This window comes from Bactrocera dorsalis, chromosome 1 (genome assembly GCF_023373825.1).
Source record: "Bactrocera dorsalis isolate Fly_Bdor chromosome 1, ASM2337382v1, whole genome shotgun sequence".
Classification (NCBI taxonomy): domain Eukaryota; kingdom Metazoa; phylum Arthropoda; class Insecta; order Diptera; family Tephritidae; genus Bactrocera; species Bactrocera dorsalis.
Window position 1 is genome coordinate 67,304,741 of NC_064303.1, and position 19,454 is coordinate 67,324,194.

Consider the following 19,454-nt stretch of genomic DNA (forward strand, 5'->3'; position numbering starts at 1 on the left):
TGCAGTGCGTAGACCAGTGGGTTGGACTTTTGTCGTTTAAAATTAAAAGGTTTGTATTTTCAATAAAATTAGTGACAATTTTACCCTTACTGTTGAATCGTGGAGATCCCCATATTGGGCTCCAAGCATTCAGATCACCCACTATTAGTAGTGGACCATTCACGTATGAAATGAGTTCGTGCAAGTCGTGCTCAGCAAATTGCTCATCAGGTGGTGAATAAATATTTAAAAAGGTGAAATTTATCTGGGACTTAACTTTGATTGCTATTGCGAGTAAACTAGTATGTAGCTCAAGGGGAGTAAATTCTATGTTGCCTGCTACAAGGAAAGCGACCCCTCGCTTTGCATTTTCTTCTGTTGATATGTTATTATATCCGTACATTGAAAAGATTTTGGTACATATCTTGTGGGAGGGCTTTCCTTAAGATGAGTTTCCTGTAAAGCTATGATTTTATAGTTATTTTCTTTTATAAGTAAGCGTAGTTCGTTATTATTGTTGTGGTATCCATTAATGTTCCACTGGAGAACTTTAAGTACCATATAGAGAATAACTTATTAATTTGTTTTCCTCTTCTAACGTATGTATAGCGAGAAGATTTATAGGTTGGAGGAAGCTATGTTAATATTGATGTGTTTCGGTGTTGTATTCTAAAGTTTCGGTTGTTGACTCTAAGTTTGTGAACTCTAAGTTTGTGAGTGGGATGTGGGTATTTGTTGTAATTAGTGCATTTGTTGGGTTGTTGGGATGGCTAATATGATGCTCGAAATGTTGTAGAAAATTCGGTTGTAAATGTAATTCGGTTGGTGGTATTGTGGAATTGATTGAAGTTTGATACATGTTTTCTTTCCGGCTTGAATCGTGGTTTGCGCTGTGTAAAGTAATTTTATTTGTTTGTATATGAACGTTATTGTTGTCGTTTACATTTGTTTGTGTTTTTTTAATTCTTTTTTGCGTTGTTTCTTCGATGTATACTTCTGGTACATTTTTGCTGTAGTCAGTACTATTTTTGTTAATTGTTTTTATAGCTTCCCTAAATGAGCATTTATTTATTGTTTTGTGTTTCAAAATATCTTGTCTTTTTCTGTACGTGGGGCATTGTTTGTTGTTAGAGCGATGATTTTGTTTGCAGTTGATACATTGCACTTTCGAACAAGGTGTCAAGTCGTGGATGGTAGAAGAACATACATTGCATTTTGCTTCAGAGGTGCAATGTTTAGCTGTATGGCCGATTAAAAAACAGTTTTTGCATTGCATGGGCGATGGAATATATGGTTCAACTTTTACTTTCAGCCATCCTATGTTCACTTCTTTTGGCGGAGTAAAAGTGTTGAAAGAGACGATGTGAAGCGGAGTGTCAGTGAGTTTACCTTCTATGTATTTTCTGATTTTCTTACATTCCACTGCACCTTGATCTTTTAGACCTTCTACGATTTCTTCTTCACTTAGATGTTTTAGAACTCCAGAATAGACTACACCTTTGGATATATTAAGCCTTGGGTGGAGAGAGACTGAAATGTTGCAAATATTTGACAATTGAGTTGCTTTAAGGTATTTGTTCGCTTGCTGTTGAGTTTTTGTTAGTAAAAGAAGGTCTCCATCTCTTGTAAATGATATTTCTATGGGCTTTTCGGATGTGATTGATTCGAGCGCTTTGCTGACTGCGAAAATGTTATACGATTTCAGTGGTTTTTTGGTTTTGCTTTTTATAAGTAGAAACTTTGGGCATGGTGAGTTTTGTTGAGTACTTGCGTGCTTGTTGAGTTTAAGCGTTGGGAAGTCATAGTTGTTGTTTATATTGTATGCCTTACGTTTTGTTTTTGGTGGCTCGCCTAGTATGGCGAAGTAGTTACTTCTGCCCCTTTCGGGGTCATCCTTCATGGCAGTTTGCTGATCCTTCTTCTGTGTGACCGCACTCTACAGTTATTTCGTGGGAACTGGAGTAATAATTATAACCACTCTCACAACAATATATGTACAATTTAAATTAAATTTAAATTTCTTTGCAATAATATAAAAAAAAAAATTAAGAATTTATATAATTTTTGAAATTTTATATGAGCTTGTGAAAATTTAATTGCTATCGTTTTCAATGCCTGCTCGTGATCAAATAATGATTAAAATTTTAAAAAAAATTTTGCACTAATAAAACATGGTATTTCTCTATGTTTGACTAAATGTCTTCACATTTTTCACTTTGTATATTTAAATATCCACTATAAACATTGAAATAAGTTCATTTTTCACTTTTATTTTGTTATTTTTCAGCTAAATTTATTAATTTAAAAATCACTCAACAAATTCATGGCTGAAAAAGTAAGAGTATTGACAATTACGAAGAAAACCAGCTTTGCCACATCTAAAAAACCAAGAATCAAGGATTTTTCAATGAAAACGTTTTCTTTGTTTTCACTTTCGCGTGGTCTTTTTTCTTTATTAACTATAATAAAAAACATTTTTCAACTCTAGAATTGAGTACTACCAACTGAACTGCTAACTAAATTGTGAGAAATTTAAAAATATTGGCGACTATTAAATAATATTATTATAATTATTTATTAATTTCATTCTATTTATATTATTAGCAAAATAGGTATATTTTAATGTAATATCATATATTACACTATCACCTAGAACATATTATAAAATTGGAGCCTTCCGCCTCGCTCTTAAAAAACCCTGGCCAATACCTGGCGGGACTGAAGTACTTTCTCGTAGCACTCCTTTCTGCGTTGGCGGTTTTCGGCCGCGCTCTAAAAAAATAAACCGAGTCGAGCCAATCCCCGGGGTGATCCAGGTATTTTACTATTTCATTACGTAATATTATTATATAATATAATATTACTTATTTCTTTATTTAATTTAAATAAGAAAAAATCCATATGTATGGAAAGAAAAACACCACAAATGCAAACAAGCATACAAGCATGTCACTGTAGCTGAATTTTAAACATGAAAACGGGGAATTCTTTTGTTTGAATACGATGGGCTATAAGCATTTACCAGTGATTAGTTTAAGGGGTCAGTAGGGTAATCTTTTTTCAACATTTTTTTTGCACTTTCTGTTCTTTTATACCCCTAGAATTAATATAGAAACCCACTTTACCATTGGAGCTTGGAGTGCACACCTGGCATTTTTCGTTTTTCTCAAAACACACTTCTTTAAACTGGCGGACATAATTCCGGTCGATTGGATAATTTTTATACTCTCGCAACAAAGTTGCTAAGGAGAGTATTATAGTTTTGTTCACATAACGGTTGTTTGTAAGTCCTAAAACTAAAAGAGTCAGATATAGGGTTATATATACCAAAGTGATCAGGGTGTCGAGTAGAGTTGAAATCCGGATGTCTGTCTGTCCGTCCGTCCGTCGAGTAAAAGTTGAGATATCGTGATGAAACTTGGTACACATATTTCTTGGCTCAATAAGAAGATTAAGTTCGAAGATGGGCAAAATCGGCCCACTGCCAAGCCCACAAAGTGGCGAAAACCGAAAACCTATAAAGTGTCATAACTAAGCCATAAATAAAGATATTAAAGTGAAATTTGGCACAAAGGATCGCATTAGGAAGGGGCATATTTGGACGTAACTTTTTTGGACCCGCCCCCTACTAAGTCTTTTATACATATCTCGGAAACTACTACAGCTATGTCAACCAAACTCTATAGAGTCGTTTCCTTCAGGTATTTCCATATACAGCTCAAAAATGGAAGAAATCGGATAATAACTAATGACTAACAAAAAACGCCAGAAACAATAAATTTTACCGAAGAAATGGCAGAAGGAAGCTGCACCCAGGCTTTTTTTTTAAATTGAAAATGGGAGTGGCGTCGCCCACTTATGGACCAAAAACCATATCTCAGGAACTACTAATCTAATTAATTTTACAGCAAAATAAAAAAAATGTAAATGACGTATAATGAAATCTCGAAAGTGATAAACTTTATCATGCGAGAGTGACACCCGACCTTAGCCCTTCCTTACTTGTTTCTTTTATATGTTCACAAAGCACCTGGCTATCGTCCCTACCAGATTCATAATTTTTTATAATTGATTCACAATGTTATGACAAAATTTATGAAGAATTAAAAACAAAAGTTATATACTTTTTTATTTATCAATATTTTTTCATGTTTCTAGCAGGGACGATAACCATTCACGCATTAAGAATAAATTGGGTTTTTGTGTTTTAGATGATCGAAACATGAGAAATCGTGTCTGCCAGTGAAAAAACGCATCTCATTCACTCAGCAATTTCGCCGACAGATGTCATCCAAACATTCCGAAAAAACTTCTTTATACACTCCACGATATACCTCATGATATGTGAAAAAAATTCTATTGTAGAATAAAAATTTCTATGAAAAAAATTCAAAAAAACAGGCCAGATTACCCTACTAACCCCTTAAATAATATATTTATTAAATTCCCTTAATTAGTCTGTTTGTTTTTTTTTAAGAAATCATATCATTCTTATTGGAATATATTGGGCATAAATAAAAACTGAAATATACTGATAGATATAGTTTGTCTATTATGAAGTTTTAAAAATTTAATCATAAGTATTTCCTAACTTAAAATTAATAGCATATTTGTGTATTTACCGTATTTAGACAAGGAATCATCACAACAGTTACTTTTTCTATTCATTATTCAACACTATTTTCCAAATGAGCAATTGTGGGCACACAAACCCATACACGACTAACTTCTGTGCACACAGATAATAAAAGTTAGAAAATCTTTGCCAGATATGAATTTTTCTGCTGCAGCGCTGTCCACCATATGGGTGCAGCATACATAAGTATAGACTGACTCACTTTGGCCAAAAAGACTCGTGTATTCTGACTTGGTCCACCAATGTTAGCCATTATCCTCGTTAGCGTCGCAGTCACCCTTGATGCTTTTTCACAGGCTTTGTCTCTATGCGTCTTGTAACTTAACCTCGAGTCTATCATCACTTCTAGATATCTCAAAGATTGTTCTGTAGTAATGGCCTTTTTACACGTAACGAGTACAGTGGCGAGACAGTATTCTGGCCGAGTATGTTACTCGGTCGAGAGAGTTGCGTTGGCGAGTAGAGGTTTACACGTATTTTTTTCATTTAGTTAGACAGTGAAGTTTTGCAAAGTTTTATTTACAATGTTTGGTAGAAAAAGACATTTTAAAAGAGTTTTTAATGAAGTTCTACCGCATCTCATAAAAGAGTTGTGGGATTTATTGGAAGCAGAAAATAATAGAGTGTGGACAAGACCGTGGATATTGAGGCGATCCGCTATTGGTGCAACAAATACCCTCTTTAGAGAATTGGAATCAGAAGATCCTGAAGAATTCAGGGCGCTTTTGCGCATGAATATAAAAACCTTCGAAACCCTGTTGGACCTGTTGGACTGTTCCTGCACGAGTTAAACTACAAGTAGCGTTAACTTACTTGGCAACGGAAATGAGCTATCGCTATTTGCAGGCAATGTACCGTATTTCTCGCTCAGCAATATCTGCAAGAAGCTATTTCATTTTATTTACAAGAATTCTTAAAGGTAATTTGTAATTGAAAAATAAAATTTGCCTTCAGTAGCTGGGCATTGCTCAGTTTCAACTTCAATAGTTGAAGACGATGCAAGAATCTGTAAATTGAAATATTAAATTTATATTATTAAAAATTATTTCATGTACCGAACGATCATGAATGGAAAAAAATTTAAAACGGATTTAAAATCAGGTGGAATTTTCCCGGATGCCATGGCGCCATTGATGGCAAACATATTGTTATTTCTGCACCTCCAAATTGTGGAAGTGAATATTTTAATTATAAGGGCGCCAATAGTGTTGTCTTAATGGCTGTCGTGGACCATGATTATTGTTTTCGCTGTTCAAATATTGGAGCAAATGGAAGAAATGCGGATGCAGGAATCTTCAATCAAAGTGCATTGTGCCAAGCCCTTGAAAACAATATGTTACCCAAAGGTGGGTTTTTAGTGGGCCTTGACGCTTTTGCATAGAAGTGTTATTTATTGAAACCATACGGTGGACCAAATTTCACAACAGCACAAAAAATTTTCAACTATCGTTTATCTACAGCACGAAGAATAGTCGAAAATGCGTTTGGAATTCCAGCGAGCAGATTCAGAATTTTTCATACACCTATTCCAACGGATGTCAAAACAACTGACAAAATAGTTCGTGCTGCATGTGCTCTGCATAATTGGCTCAGAACTGAAAGCTCAACTACATATTTCCCAAGTGGTTGTGTTGATGAAGAGGATATCAACTCTGGTGTAATAGTTCCAGGAGCTTGGCGAAGAGAACTTGTTCAAGGGCTGCCCAGTATTACCGATCATAACACCAACTACGCTGGAAAGACAGCTAGGGATTTGCGTGAAAAGTGCAGTGCCATGGCAAAACAGGATGATTAGTTAAGATTAATAAAGAAATATTTAATAAACTTACATTTTTAAACGTTTGTCTTTTTAGTTCGTTTGCGAACACCTCTTCCATTTCGTGAAGCCACTTTATGTTTGATTTGTAGACGTTGGTGAGTCCAGCTCCTGATTTTTTAGAATCTTCAATTTTTTTTCTCCTGGCTGTAGGTCGATCTTAAATTTTTTATTTTGTTCTTCGCCTCTATCACTCCAAAATCTGTTACATTCATTTCTTGGACTATGGCAAGAAGTGCAGCCTCACGTTTGTGTTTGTTTTTATAATCCGCAGATGAAAAATTCCACAAGCATTGGTGCAATTTATAATTTTGAATACATTTCACAGTTGTATCATAATTCCACTTATTTGCCATTTCGATGCTTTCACAATGCAATATGCAATTGAAACTAAATACACAACATAAAATTCGACCGAGTGGCGAGTGAAGACCGAACACGCAACGAGCGAGTCAGTGATTAGCTCAGAAGGGGCAAAAGAGTGAAGAAAAAAGAAGCCTAGTAAACAAAATGTGACTCTCTCGCCACTATACTCGCCCACTGACTCGGTTCATTACTCGCCTTACTGTTTAAACGAAACGAGCACTCGGTCGAGTCACTGTCTCGCCGCTCTACTCGTTACGTGTGATCAAGGCATAATGGTATATCCGACCTTTAGTGTATTCCTGCTTACGATTAGTACTGCTTCTGACTTTTGGCCAGTTAGTTGAAGCTTTGTCACCATAAGCTTTGATTTTTTCACTGCAAAGACGCTCTATTTCGTGAATTTCTTTCGCTACCACTGTCACCGCGATGTCATCCGCGTATCCAATTATTTGTACCTCCTTGGGTAATGGAAGGCGCAGCACACAAACATAGATACATTTATTCGTTTGTGCACCTGTAACTGAACGAAAAGGGACACTCCAGAAAAATATGTATATACAATGTAGTGATATTAAAAAATTTAAAAAATACACATGCAAACACACAGCAAAAAAATTATAGTGGCAAAAGAAATGCACATTAGACATACCTAGTAATAAATTCAAAATTGTCACAACATTTTACTCACCAAAGGTGCCCGCCCCCATGCAAGCAATTTCACACAATATACACAAATGTTCTATGAACATTCTTTTATAAATATATATACTGTCCAAAGCTAAGAATTAAATATTCTCATATATTCTTAATTTCCGGAGTAATAAATCCAAACGGTTATCTCCAACAAGGTGTGTACAGAAAAAACAGTCTTTGACTTTGACAGACTTATGTATTAATGTAGTTGTGTCAAAAATATAATTTTGTATATATAATTCTATCTTAAGGTTACAAAACTTTCATGTTCATATCTTTATGAACAAGGTGAAACAGTTAGAAGTGCAGTAGCTACCTGAAACAATACAAAAATTTATAAAATAAAATTATAATAAAATAAATAAATCAATAAAATAAATAACACAATCCAAGTCGAATGTCAATTACATGCCCTTCTACTTCTAAGGCAATTCGAATACTTTTTATCCCTTCATAAGCCGTACTGACTTGCTATATGGTGCAGAGGCGTGGACGATGACAACATCTGATGAGCCGACGCTACGAGTTTTCGAGAGAAAGATCCTGCGAAAGATTTATGGTGCTTTTCGCGTTGGCCACGGCGAATATCGCATTCGATGGAAAGATGAGCTATATAAGATACACGACGATATTGACATAGTTCAGCGAATTAACAGACAGCGCCTACGCTGACTAAGTCATATTGTCCGAATGGACGAAAATCCTTCACCTCTGAAAGTATTCGACACAGAACCCGCCGGGGGAAGCAGAATATCAAGAAACCCATACCAATGCTTAATTCCGGATACTCTTACTACCTTAATCATTATCAAATTGATCTCAATATTTATTCTATTCCTATTTTAACGCTATGCCAAGTAATGATATTTCAAATCAAGTTTATGATGCCCTTAACCAAGCGTACCACACCTTAGGTAAAATGCAGTAAATGATTACGATACGCAGATAGTAAATATGTTTAATAACAAATACAAAATTCAAATAACGTTCCAGAGCAAAACCATTTTTAAGAATTCCCCGAATTCAAGAAATACCTGAATTCAAAGAAACTTTATTTCGACTAAATCATTTAAATATAGAAGAAAAATTTCAAAGAAATTACAAAATATCTAATATCGAGAAGGCGACCCTTTCACAAACCAAGAAAAACATACCGTGGACGCTACATACAGCTTTCCGATTTATTCAAAACTTAATAATTTTCCACAAGCTCGTGAAAAAGAAGTCGAAAACCGAATTCAAGACATGCTGAAACAAAAAATAATTCGAGAAAGTATATCACCATACTGCAGCCCCATTTGGATTATACCAAACGTGAAATATTGAGTAAGCTAGAGTGGATTTATCTGTGATATTAGACCTCACAAAGGGTTTCCATAAAATTGAAATGGAACCGTAGTCAATAACCGAAACCGCGTTGTTGACACCACCACTTAAAGATAAATAAATGAATGAGGATTACACCGCGACCTAGGGTCTATTGCCTCAGCCTCAGAAAATGGATGAATTCCAGTATACTGCTAGGTGCTAGTGAGGCGATGTGATCTCTATTTAGAAACATGGATCCAAGGGCCTTAATCCTGCGCATACAGATTGCTGTGCAATCCATTAGCTGGTGTTCCGGAGTTTCGGGTTCCAAGTCGCAGAACCGGCAATTTGCACAAGAAGCGAGGCCCATGTTGAATAAGTGCTTCTTGAGTTTGCAATGGCCAGTGTAGAAGGCGACCAGTAGCCTGACTTTATCTCTCGGGAGATTGATTACAAAATTAAATCTTTTGAGGTTATAACCATTCATTAGCAACTTTGCGTGTCGCAAGCCTGGAAGCTGTTGCCAATGTCTCTCCTTACCCACTGTTTCTTCTTTGCGGAACTGTTCCTTTATGGTGTGGAGACTTACCGCTATGAAAGGTTCCGGTCCTACCATGCTGGTGGTTGCCAGTTTATTTCCGGCGATGCCTTTGTGACCAGGCACCCAAATAAGGTGCACTTGGTTGCATTCTGCCAGATTATTCAGCCGGTCTATACACTCCTGCACCAATAGCGATTTTACCTCGTACGACGAGATCGCCTTGAGTTCCACTTGGTTATCGCTTAGTATAGCTATACGTTCATTGCGATAGCCGCGTTGGAAGTTTAACACAACGCACCGACATACCTCCGCTTGGAATATGCTCGGAAACTTACCCAAAGGTATAGAGAGTTTTGTGCGTGGTCCCGCGACCCCTGCGCCAATTCCCCAGGACGTTATAGAGCCGTCGGTGTACCACCTGACACCTGATCGAGCTATACCTAAGTAGTAGCTCGAGAGCGGAGTCGCTCCACTCGGCCTTGCTGGCGAGAGTGATCTTAAACTTCACCTTTTTGCTAATGCTGTCCCTTGGAAGAAGAGCCAGTGGTATGATGCCGCTTAGCTCTTCCATGCGTTGGGACGAGATCACTTTACCTTTGCCAGTCCCCTCTGCTGTCATTTAAAGCAGAGTGTGCTTGGCGACTTGACCAATTAGTAGGTGTAGCGGGGTGAGCTCCAGCAGGGCCTTAAGTGCAGCTGTCGGACAGGTGCACATAGCTCCTGTCATACAGACGCATGCGAGCCTTTGCAGTTTCGATAGTTTGAGTGCTACCGTCGTCTGCTCTGCTTTCGGTGCCCAAACCACCGCTCCGTAGGTGATAATTGGTCGCATTATCATAGTGTACAACCATCTGATAATGCTTGGTTTACACCCCCAGTAACTACCAGCCAGCCGGTTGCACACCATCAGTGCCTTTGTAGTTTTGACCATGGTCAGGTCAATGTGCTGCTTCCATTTTAACGTGGAATCCAGCCTAGATATTTGACCTGCGCCTCGTAAATGGGACGATGGTCGTCTTCAAGGGGTTGATGTTTAGTCCAACGCTGTTGCACCAACCCTTTGCTAGGCCTAGTCGCCTTTGTACGATGTCACATCCGCATAACCTTGACAGCGGATTCCATTATTTGTTAGTAGCACAAGTAGTGCGTCTACGACTAGGCTCCTTAACAGGGGGGATAGCACTCCTCCCTGTGGGCAGACCAACTTGCATTATTACTCCGAAAAGAAACCCCTTTTTTTGGCGAAACGGTTTTATTTTGTTCACAAAATGAGGTTTACAAACCTATCTCCCGGTCGGATACCAGTGGAAATAAAATAATAAATAGAATAACTGGATGAGTTATTCGATTGAAAAAATGATTAACTTCCTGGTCGGATACCAGTACAAACTATAAAAAAGAGAATAACTTGGTCGAATCCCTCTGGAAATTTGGATGATTGTTAAGAAAACGTCTGCCGATGTTGACTGATCGCAATTCGTGGTCAAAAGAAGGCGTTCCAGGACGAAAGTTTTTGCTCGTTGGACGGTGGTGGGTTGCTTACTGCGTGTATTGGTGTGTGTGTGGTGTATCCCACTGCTTCCAATGGATGTGTGGGGTGTGAGGATACCTCTGCCTTCAAGTGTGGTGTATGTACCAGTGTTGCTTTATGAGTGGTGTGCTGTGTGGTTTAGTGGCGCATGAGGGTGGAAACCTTAAATTTCCATTTTGCTATTACATATGATTTATCATATTTGCAATTTATTTCGGTTCTGGTTATTAAACTGATGTTTCAATTTCTGCGTGTAGGTATTATTGTACGGATTGTTGATTACGTGCATTTTCGTTAGTATCTGCGGATGGTAGGAAGCACTCGGATACGACCATCAGAGCCGTGATATAGCTTCTCTATGCGACTAAGCCGCCATTCCATTTGTATTAGGAGAAAATCTCCAAGCTTTGTCGCCTTTTCGGAAGTTTTCCAGCCTTACCTTTTATGAATGTATTTTATACTCCTCCTTCCATCGGTGGCTAAAATCATGATGGAGAATTTTAATTCGTTCCCATCTATTTAGTAAGGAAAGCGATACCACGTCTGGCTCAGGTATGGCCAGAATGTGTTCTCCTTTGAGAAAGTGCCCTGGTATATATCTGAAGGATCTTGAGAGAGTGTCGTTAATGGCCGTGAATTGAGAACGGCTTCAATACGAATTAATAATATTCTAAATTCTTTAAAATTAAACTTGTAGTTTCCAGTTACTTTTTTAAAGTGTGATTTAAAGCTTTTTAAAGTCGATTCCCATAAGCCACCCATAAGAGGAGCGCTTGGAGGAATGAACTGCCAATTGTTGGGGAGCGTATTTTTGTACAATCTCAGGTGAAACTTGTTGGATAAAATTCACAAATTGTTTTTCGGTGGCTCTTTGAGCTCTTATAAATGTTTTGCTCATGAGTTTTGGACGGAAAACCACGTCGTCCGACCAGGGAAAATATAGACATAGAGAGGGTGCAGGTTCGATATTGAACATTTGTAAAACTTGAACCACGGAATTCACTTCTCAACCAAGGAATTGACGCCGAGAAATGTTAACTCAACCAAGAATATGAAAAGAAGTAAATATATGTATAGTATGCATGTACGAGTATTTACGCCATATGATGATAGAATGAATGCCCAATGAGGGAATGTTGAAGATAATCGCTTGTATGTACAATGTATGTAAATATGTATGCTTTTCCGTTTTGCCCTCAGCAATTCCATATTGACTTGAAAAATTATTATGATATGAGTATAATTTTTTATGAATGCATGCATAGTAATATTTATAGTCAATTTAATAATTTTATTTAATTTTTACATGATATATTTTACTAATAACTATTTTTGTATTATATTTCTTACTAATAGAAATTAAATTTATCACAACAATATATGTATATGTACATATATAAAGGGTGATTTTTTAAGAGCTTGATAACTTTTTTAAAAAAAAAAAACGCATAAAATTTGCAAAATCTCATCGGTTCTTTATTTGAAACGTTAGATTGGTTCATGACATTTACTTTTTGAAGATAATTTCATTTAAATGTTGACCGCGGCTGCGTCTTAGGTGGTCCATTCGGAAAGTCCAATTTTGGGCAACTTTTTCGAGCATTTCGGCCGGAATAGCCCGAATTTCTTCGGAAATGTTGTCTTCCAAAGCTGGAATAGTTGCTGGCTTATTTCTGCAGACTTTAGACTTGACGTAGCCCCACAAAAAATAGTCTAAAGGCGTTAAATCGCATGATCTTGGTGGCCAACTTACGGGTCCATTTCTTGAGATGAATTGTTGTCCGAAGTTTTCCCTCAAAATGGCCATAGAATCGCGAGCTGTGTGGCATGTAGCGCCATCTTGTTGAAACCACATGTCAACCAAGTTCAGTTCTTCCATTTTTGGCAACAAAAAGTTTGTTAGCATCGAACGATAGCGATCGCCATTCACCGTAACGTTGCGTCCAACAGCATCTTTGAAAAAATACGGTCCAATGATTCCACCAGCGTACAAACCACACCAAACAGTGCATTTTTCGGGATGCATGGGCAGTTCTTGAACGGCTTCTGGTTGCTCTTCACCCCAAATGCGGCAATTTTGCTTATTTACGTAGCCATTCAACCAGAAATGAGCCTCATCGCTGAACAAAATTTGTCGATAAAAAAGCGGATTTTCTGCCAACTTTTCTAGGGCCCATTCACTGAAAATTCGACGTTGTGGCAGATCGTTCGGCTTCAGTTCTTGCACGAGCTGTATTTTATACGGTTTTACACCAAGATCTTTGCGTAAAATCTTCCATGTGGTCGAATAACACAAACCCAATTGCTGCGAACGGCGACGAATCGACATTTCACGGTCTTCAGCCACACTCTCAGAAACAGACGCAATATTCTCTTCTGTACGCACTGTACGCATTCGTGTGGTTGGTTTAATGTCCAATAAAGTAAACCGAGTGCGAAACTTGGTCACAATCGCATTAATTGTTTGCTCACTTGGTCGATTATGTAGACCATAAATCGGACGTAAAGCGCGAAACACATTTCGAACCGAACACTGATTTTGGTAATAAAATTCAATGATTTGCAAGCGTTGCTCGTTAGTAAGTCTATTCATGATGAAATGTCAAAGCATACTGAGCATCTTTCTCTTTGACACCATGTCTGAAATCCCACGTGATCTGTCAAATACTAATGCATGAAAATCCTAACCTCAAAAAAATCACCCGTTACATCGTATATACATACATATGTATATAAACGCATGTGCGCATTTAAAAATTCAAATCATGATTTTATCACTTATCAATACATATATTACATGTGCGCGCATTGATCTGCATGTTCATACATTCATATACATATATGTACTTCTATATAATGCACAAGCTGAATATTTAAATAAGATATGTTGATCTTTTAACATATATATTTGTACTTTACATATCCACACACTTTCCTGGTTGAGAAAAAGGGTCGGCTTTAGCATACCGTCGCAGGATTTCGGGAATAAGTGAAGTTTTATATCAAGAAAATACGTACTTCAAATAGTGCTAATTTTCAACTTTAAACTCGAATATCTCGAAAACTATAAACTTCCTGCGGCTATATTCATGATCTGGAGAATCTCCTCTATCCGACCATACCCATTTTATTACCGAAATCCTGGGGCGGTATACTAAATCCTTCCCCAAGGGATTCCCTGCTGCACATACATTTGAACACATACAAAACTTTCGCGCTCAACTTGTTCGTTTGTAGTAGAATGGAACGTTGCCGTTTTGGTTTGCGTTATATTTAGTCGTTTGTAAATTTGTTGTGCACAGATGCTAGTAAATGAAAAGTCGTTATTTAAAATTTTGCGTTTGGGTATGTTTGTGAAAGTACGAGTATCTCGTTGACGTATTTGTATGCATCTTTTCTTGAAGGTATTCGTCTAAAGTGGCAAGATTTTGAGTATTTGTCGGTTGAGCTATTGTATATGCTATCGCTATTGTAGAATAAATTTAAGTGTATTTATTCGCCTGAGAAGGATGGAATCATGTGTAGAAGATCACGCAAGTGAGGAAAGTTCTCTGATTGCCGTTCACTTGGGAGTGGTCAGAAACGATTCTTTTACATATGGCTCTTGCAGCTCACGACTTCCGGTCCTTGAACAAGTATCCTCTGGTTAGCCTAAAAATATCCGTTTGAAGGCGAGCTAAAGTGAGAAGGCGAAACGTCCTCTATATAGGGTTGTGCGCTGGGCTTGAGAACTGCACGTAAAAAGCACACCCAATGAAAAATAACAACCAGCCTCGGATGAGAGACCCACCTTTTTGATGACGACCATGGCAAATGAAATGAGGACTACGATTTAATGGCATGCACCTGGAATGTCCGATCCCTTAATTGGGAAGGTGCCGCTGCTAGCTGGTTGATGTCCTCGTGAAAATAAAGGCTGACATCACCGCCGTCCAAGAAATGCGATGGACGGGACAAGGACAGAGACGAGTAGGTCCTTGTGACATTTACTACAGTGGCCATATAAAGGAGCGCGAGTTTGGTGTTGGATTCGTGGTGGGAGAGAGACTCCGTCGCCGAGTACTATCATTCACTCCGGAGGATGAACGTCTAGCCACAATCCGCAACAAAGCGAGGTTCTTCAACATATCGCTGATTTGCGTCCACGCCCCGACGGAAAAGAAGGACGATGTGACCAAAGATGTCTTTTATGAGTGCTTGGAGCGCACTTACGAGAGATGCCCCCGCCACGATGTCAAAATCGTGCTTGGCGACTTCAACGCCAGGATGGGCAAAGAAGGTATCTTTGGCACTACGGTCGGTAAATTCAGCCACCACGAGGAAACGTCCCCAAATGGGTTGAGGCTGATCGACTTCGCCGGGGCCCGAAATATGGTTAACTGTAGTACTAGATTCCAGCATAAGAAGATACATGAAGCTACCTGGCTGTCTCCGAATCGAAAAACCACCAACCAGATCGATCATGTTGTGATAGACGGAAGACACGTTTCCAGTGTTTTAGATGTGCGTGCGCTCCGAGGTCCTAACATCGACTCGGACCACTTTATTGTTGCAGCCAAAATTCGCAACCGCCTCTGTGCAGCAAAAAACGCACGCCAACAAACACAAGGAAGATTCGACGTCGAGAAGCTGCAATCACAACAGACAGCCGAACGATTTTCTACTCGGCTTGCCCTCCTGCTCTCTGAGAGCACTCGTCAACAACTCGGTATAAGGGTACTGTGGTACGGCATTTCAAACTCCTTACGTACAGCTGCAACCGAAACCATTACTTTTCGGAAAATGCAAAAGAACAGCTGGTACGAAGAGGAGTGCCGCGTCGAAGCGAAGAGAAACCAGACTGCCTACTTCGCACCGTTACGATCGACCACAACACGTGCGCGATGGGATAGATCCGAGAGTTGAAGAGGGAAGCGAGACGCATTTGCAGAGAGAAAAAAAAGAGGCCGAAATGCGTGAGTATGAAGAGCTTGACAAGCTGGCCGATAGGGGTAATGCTCTAAAATTCTACGAAATGATGCGGCGACTAAGAGAAGATAGTTTTGCAGAACCCTTAGAGGTGATGTGGTAACCGATGCACAGAGGAAACACCTCTCTCACTGCTCAATGGCAGTGAATGCATAACACCAGGAGAAGACGAACCTGATTCCCCAATCGATGACGATGGAGCAGACGTTCCATTGCCTGACCATGAAAAAGTTCGAATCGCAATCACCTGTCTGAAGAACAACAAAGCGGCGGGGTTCGATGGATTGCCGGCTAGCTATTCCAGCACGGCGGCGAATAACTGATGAGGAACATGCATCAGTTTCATCATCAAGAATGAAAGGTAGATGCTACAATCTGCGCCAACTACCGTGGGATAAGCCTCCTTAATATCGAGCATATTGTGGGGAAGATTAAAGCCCACTGTCAACAAACTGATTGGCCCTTATCAACTTGGCTTTAGACCTTGAGAATCAACAATTGACCAGATATTTACCAAGTGCCAAATCTTGGAAAAAAACTGTAAAAAAGAATCGACACTCACCACCTCTTCGTTGTTTTAAAAGCTGCCTTTGACAGCACAAACACGAGCTGCCTTTATACCGCGATATCAGTAGGATCTGCGGATTTCGTCCTAATTGTGGCTTGTACAGTGGTAAGAAGTGCTAATATTGAGTTAGTACTTTCATTTTGTTCCATTATTTTTTCAATTTCAGATCTATATTTTTCATTGCTTACTGTGTAATTATTTTTTTTTTTGCTAAAAATCACTTTCTTTGTTGGCCCTATATTTATAACTGAGCTTATACCCGAAAAGGATAATCTCTACTTTGGCTGTTCTGAGTCCCTGTTCGACCAGAAGCATATTAAATTCTCATATCTCATATCTTGCTTCAGTTTCAAAAAATGTGAAGAGATTATCTAATACTGATATATTTTTTTGATTTTGTTATTGAGAAACCATGAAGAGTTTTCACTTTAATAGCTTTAATTGGAATAGACTCACCGGTATTGCATTTAGTGCCTTTATAGTTATTTGTTGCTCTAGTGTCGATGAGGATATTAACTGCTTTCCCTGCAGTGGCGTTGAAGACTCGGCAATTTATTCACTCGCTTTAGAAAAACAAACCCCCTCCTTATATGTGATGGTGTAAGGGAACCTAGTTCTTCTTCATGTATTTAGTTTATACATCTTCTGTGGTGCGTTGAAATTACGAGATGAACGATTTCGTTCTCTTTTTTGAGGGTCCCTGCGCAATGAATTATTTGGAGATATTCCTTGTATTTGACGATTAACGCTGCTTTCTTGTGGTGTAGGATGATTCGTATTGTAATTTGCTGTGATGAATCTACGTTCATTGGTTGGTGCTGTTGCCTGGGTGCAGCTTGATTGCTTTGCATCTGCACGTTAGGTCTGTACCTTTGTGGTTCCTTCCTTCTTCTGCTTGGGAGTTGGTATTGCTATGTATTATATTGTCTGTGCTGATTGTATTGTGGAAAGTCGAATTATGATTTTACATTTCTGAGTCCTTCAGATTGTTGCAATAGAGAGTGTGGCTGGTATATTTGCTGCTCAGACCGAGAATGAATGTTCTTACAGCTTCCTGGTTTGCATATTCTTTCATAGCTGATCAATTTCCTGAGTTATCCATCTCCACTTCAGTAAGTGCAAGATTAAATGATTTCGCAATTGAACTCTGCCAGAGTTCTCTTCCTTGTTTTATTCTTTTCTTGTGCAAATTGCCGGTTTTGCGACATGGAGTCTGAAACTCCAGAACACCTGCCAATAGACTGTACAGCAGTCTGTAGACGCAGGATAAAGATCCTTGGATCCATGTTTCCAAGTAGGGATCTCATCGCCTCAATAGTACCTAGCAGTATATTGGAACTCGTGCAATCCTCATTTAGTTATCTATCTGGCAACACTTTAAAAATATCTAATTTAATCTGCATTTCGTTGCTGATCTTTAATTGTCACTTTCGATTGCAGACTGTTTTCCAGTGTAGCCACCCTTTGTTGATTATCAGTAATAGATGAAGTTAAAACATCAATTTGAGCCCTGAGACTTGCAATCTCTTGTGCAGACATGTCGAAGTCGGTGCTCAATAAGGGATGACGCCAATTGAACAGTTTTTGCCTCTTTTTATGAGGTTCCATTGTGTTTCCAATTTTTCAGGAACTTTATGTTTTTCTTCATGAAGGTGGATTTTTGTTTTAACCTTTATGTCAGTATATGCCAGGTTGAATTCCAAAGAAAAGAACGGTTGAGCCTCCAGTTAACAAACGGTTAGTTTGTTGTGAGTAAAATATAATATATATTATTTTTTTGGGCAGTGCACTCACTTTCGTGTTACCTATTTTATTAATATATTTTACTGACTACTTTTTACAATCTTACAGCTATTTATACTTATGAGAATAAATGCATACTTGCTAAAACTAAAATAGTTTTTTTTAACACTTATCAGCTTATTTCTTATGGCATTCTGTCTGCTACAATTTGGATTCATGAGTTTTCATGTTTGTTTAGATTAAGTGTGATATTTATTTAGGGTATTTTCGGCGTTGCTAACTCGCGCACATATTCAAATATTCGAGGTCCACTTTGGTAACTATCCGGCAATACCCCTTGTTCTTTGGCAAACAAAAACAAGCAGGATTGCAGACAAAATCGAATTGATCTTTCTAACGAGCTCTCAATTGCTTAAGAATAATCATAAGCACACAAATAATACGTGCACACTTTTGTAAATAGCGCATTGATCTCTTCAACGAGCTCTCAAGTGCACAACACATAGGTACAAGTCTACGTACCTAAATACTAAACAAGAAATAGGATATAAAAATAGGATAAGAACTAACAACATAAAGTAAAAAAGTCCATCGCAAGTAAAACGTTATCAATTAAACTAAAATTTTTAGCAAGATAATCCTAAATAACAAACACTTATTTAAATAAAAGAGTATTAAATTTTGTATACTTTATCGCTTCATATAGATACTATAAATCAGTTTGCACTAAGAAAAATTTAATTCCTTTTGACACATATTTTAATACATAATAAACAAAACTGGTTAATAACGACGCAAATCAAAATACACCTGCAGGAGCTATACGCTCAAAACAGGTCGCACTAGATTTGCCTTCTCACCGATTCACAAAAACTGTGAATTCGTTATTAATAAAAGGCCAAACAAATTTTTGGACTCGCCTCCAAGCGGCTCATGACGCCATAGTAGATTCTGACGATTCCGATCTACCACAAAATTTTAAATCATCGGCTTCACAATATACGAAAACAGCTAAGACCAATATGAAGAAACAAAAGCTGTGATCTCCGATAAATTAAAGATAATAAAAGCAATTGCACCTACTCCATATCCGAGAGTAGAGCTGCCACAATAGGTATCCCCCTCGAGGTGCCTGAATGTGACACAGAAATATCTTATGGAGGTTATGAAGAATGGCCGTCCTTCCGTGACATGTTCACGGCCGTGTACATAAACCATTCTGAATTATTTATTAAAAATTGTTTCACCTCAGATACAAAACCAAAGGTCAAGCAGGCGTAATAGTCCAGCAGTTCGCATTAAATG

The 19,454-nt window shown here is 38.2% G+C and overlaps 1 protein-coding gene across 1 annotated transcript in view; it reads right to left on the reverse strand.

The window, feature by feature from the left end:
• Positions 1-12,252: 12,252 nt before the first annotated feature.
• LOC125775402 (uncharacterized) overlaps positions 12,253-19,454 on the reverse strand; it is a 335,512-nt gene continuing 328,310 nt past the window's right edge. The window contains exon 2 of the mRNA XM_049445962.1: positions 12,253-13,558. Coding sequence (XP_049301919.1) covers positions 12,378-13,463 — 1,086 coding nt within the window. The 5' untranslated portion in view covers positions 13,464-13,558 and the 3' untranslated portion in view covers positions 12,253-12,377. The remainder of the gene's footprint in view (positions 13,559-19,454) is intronic.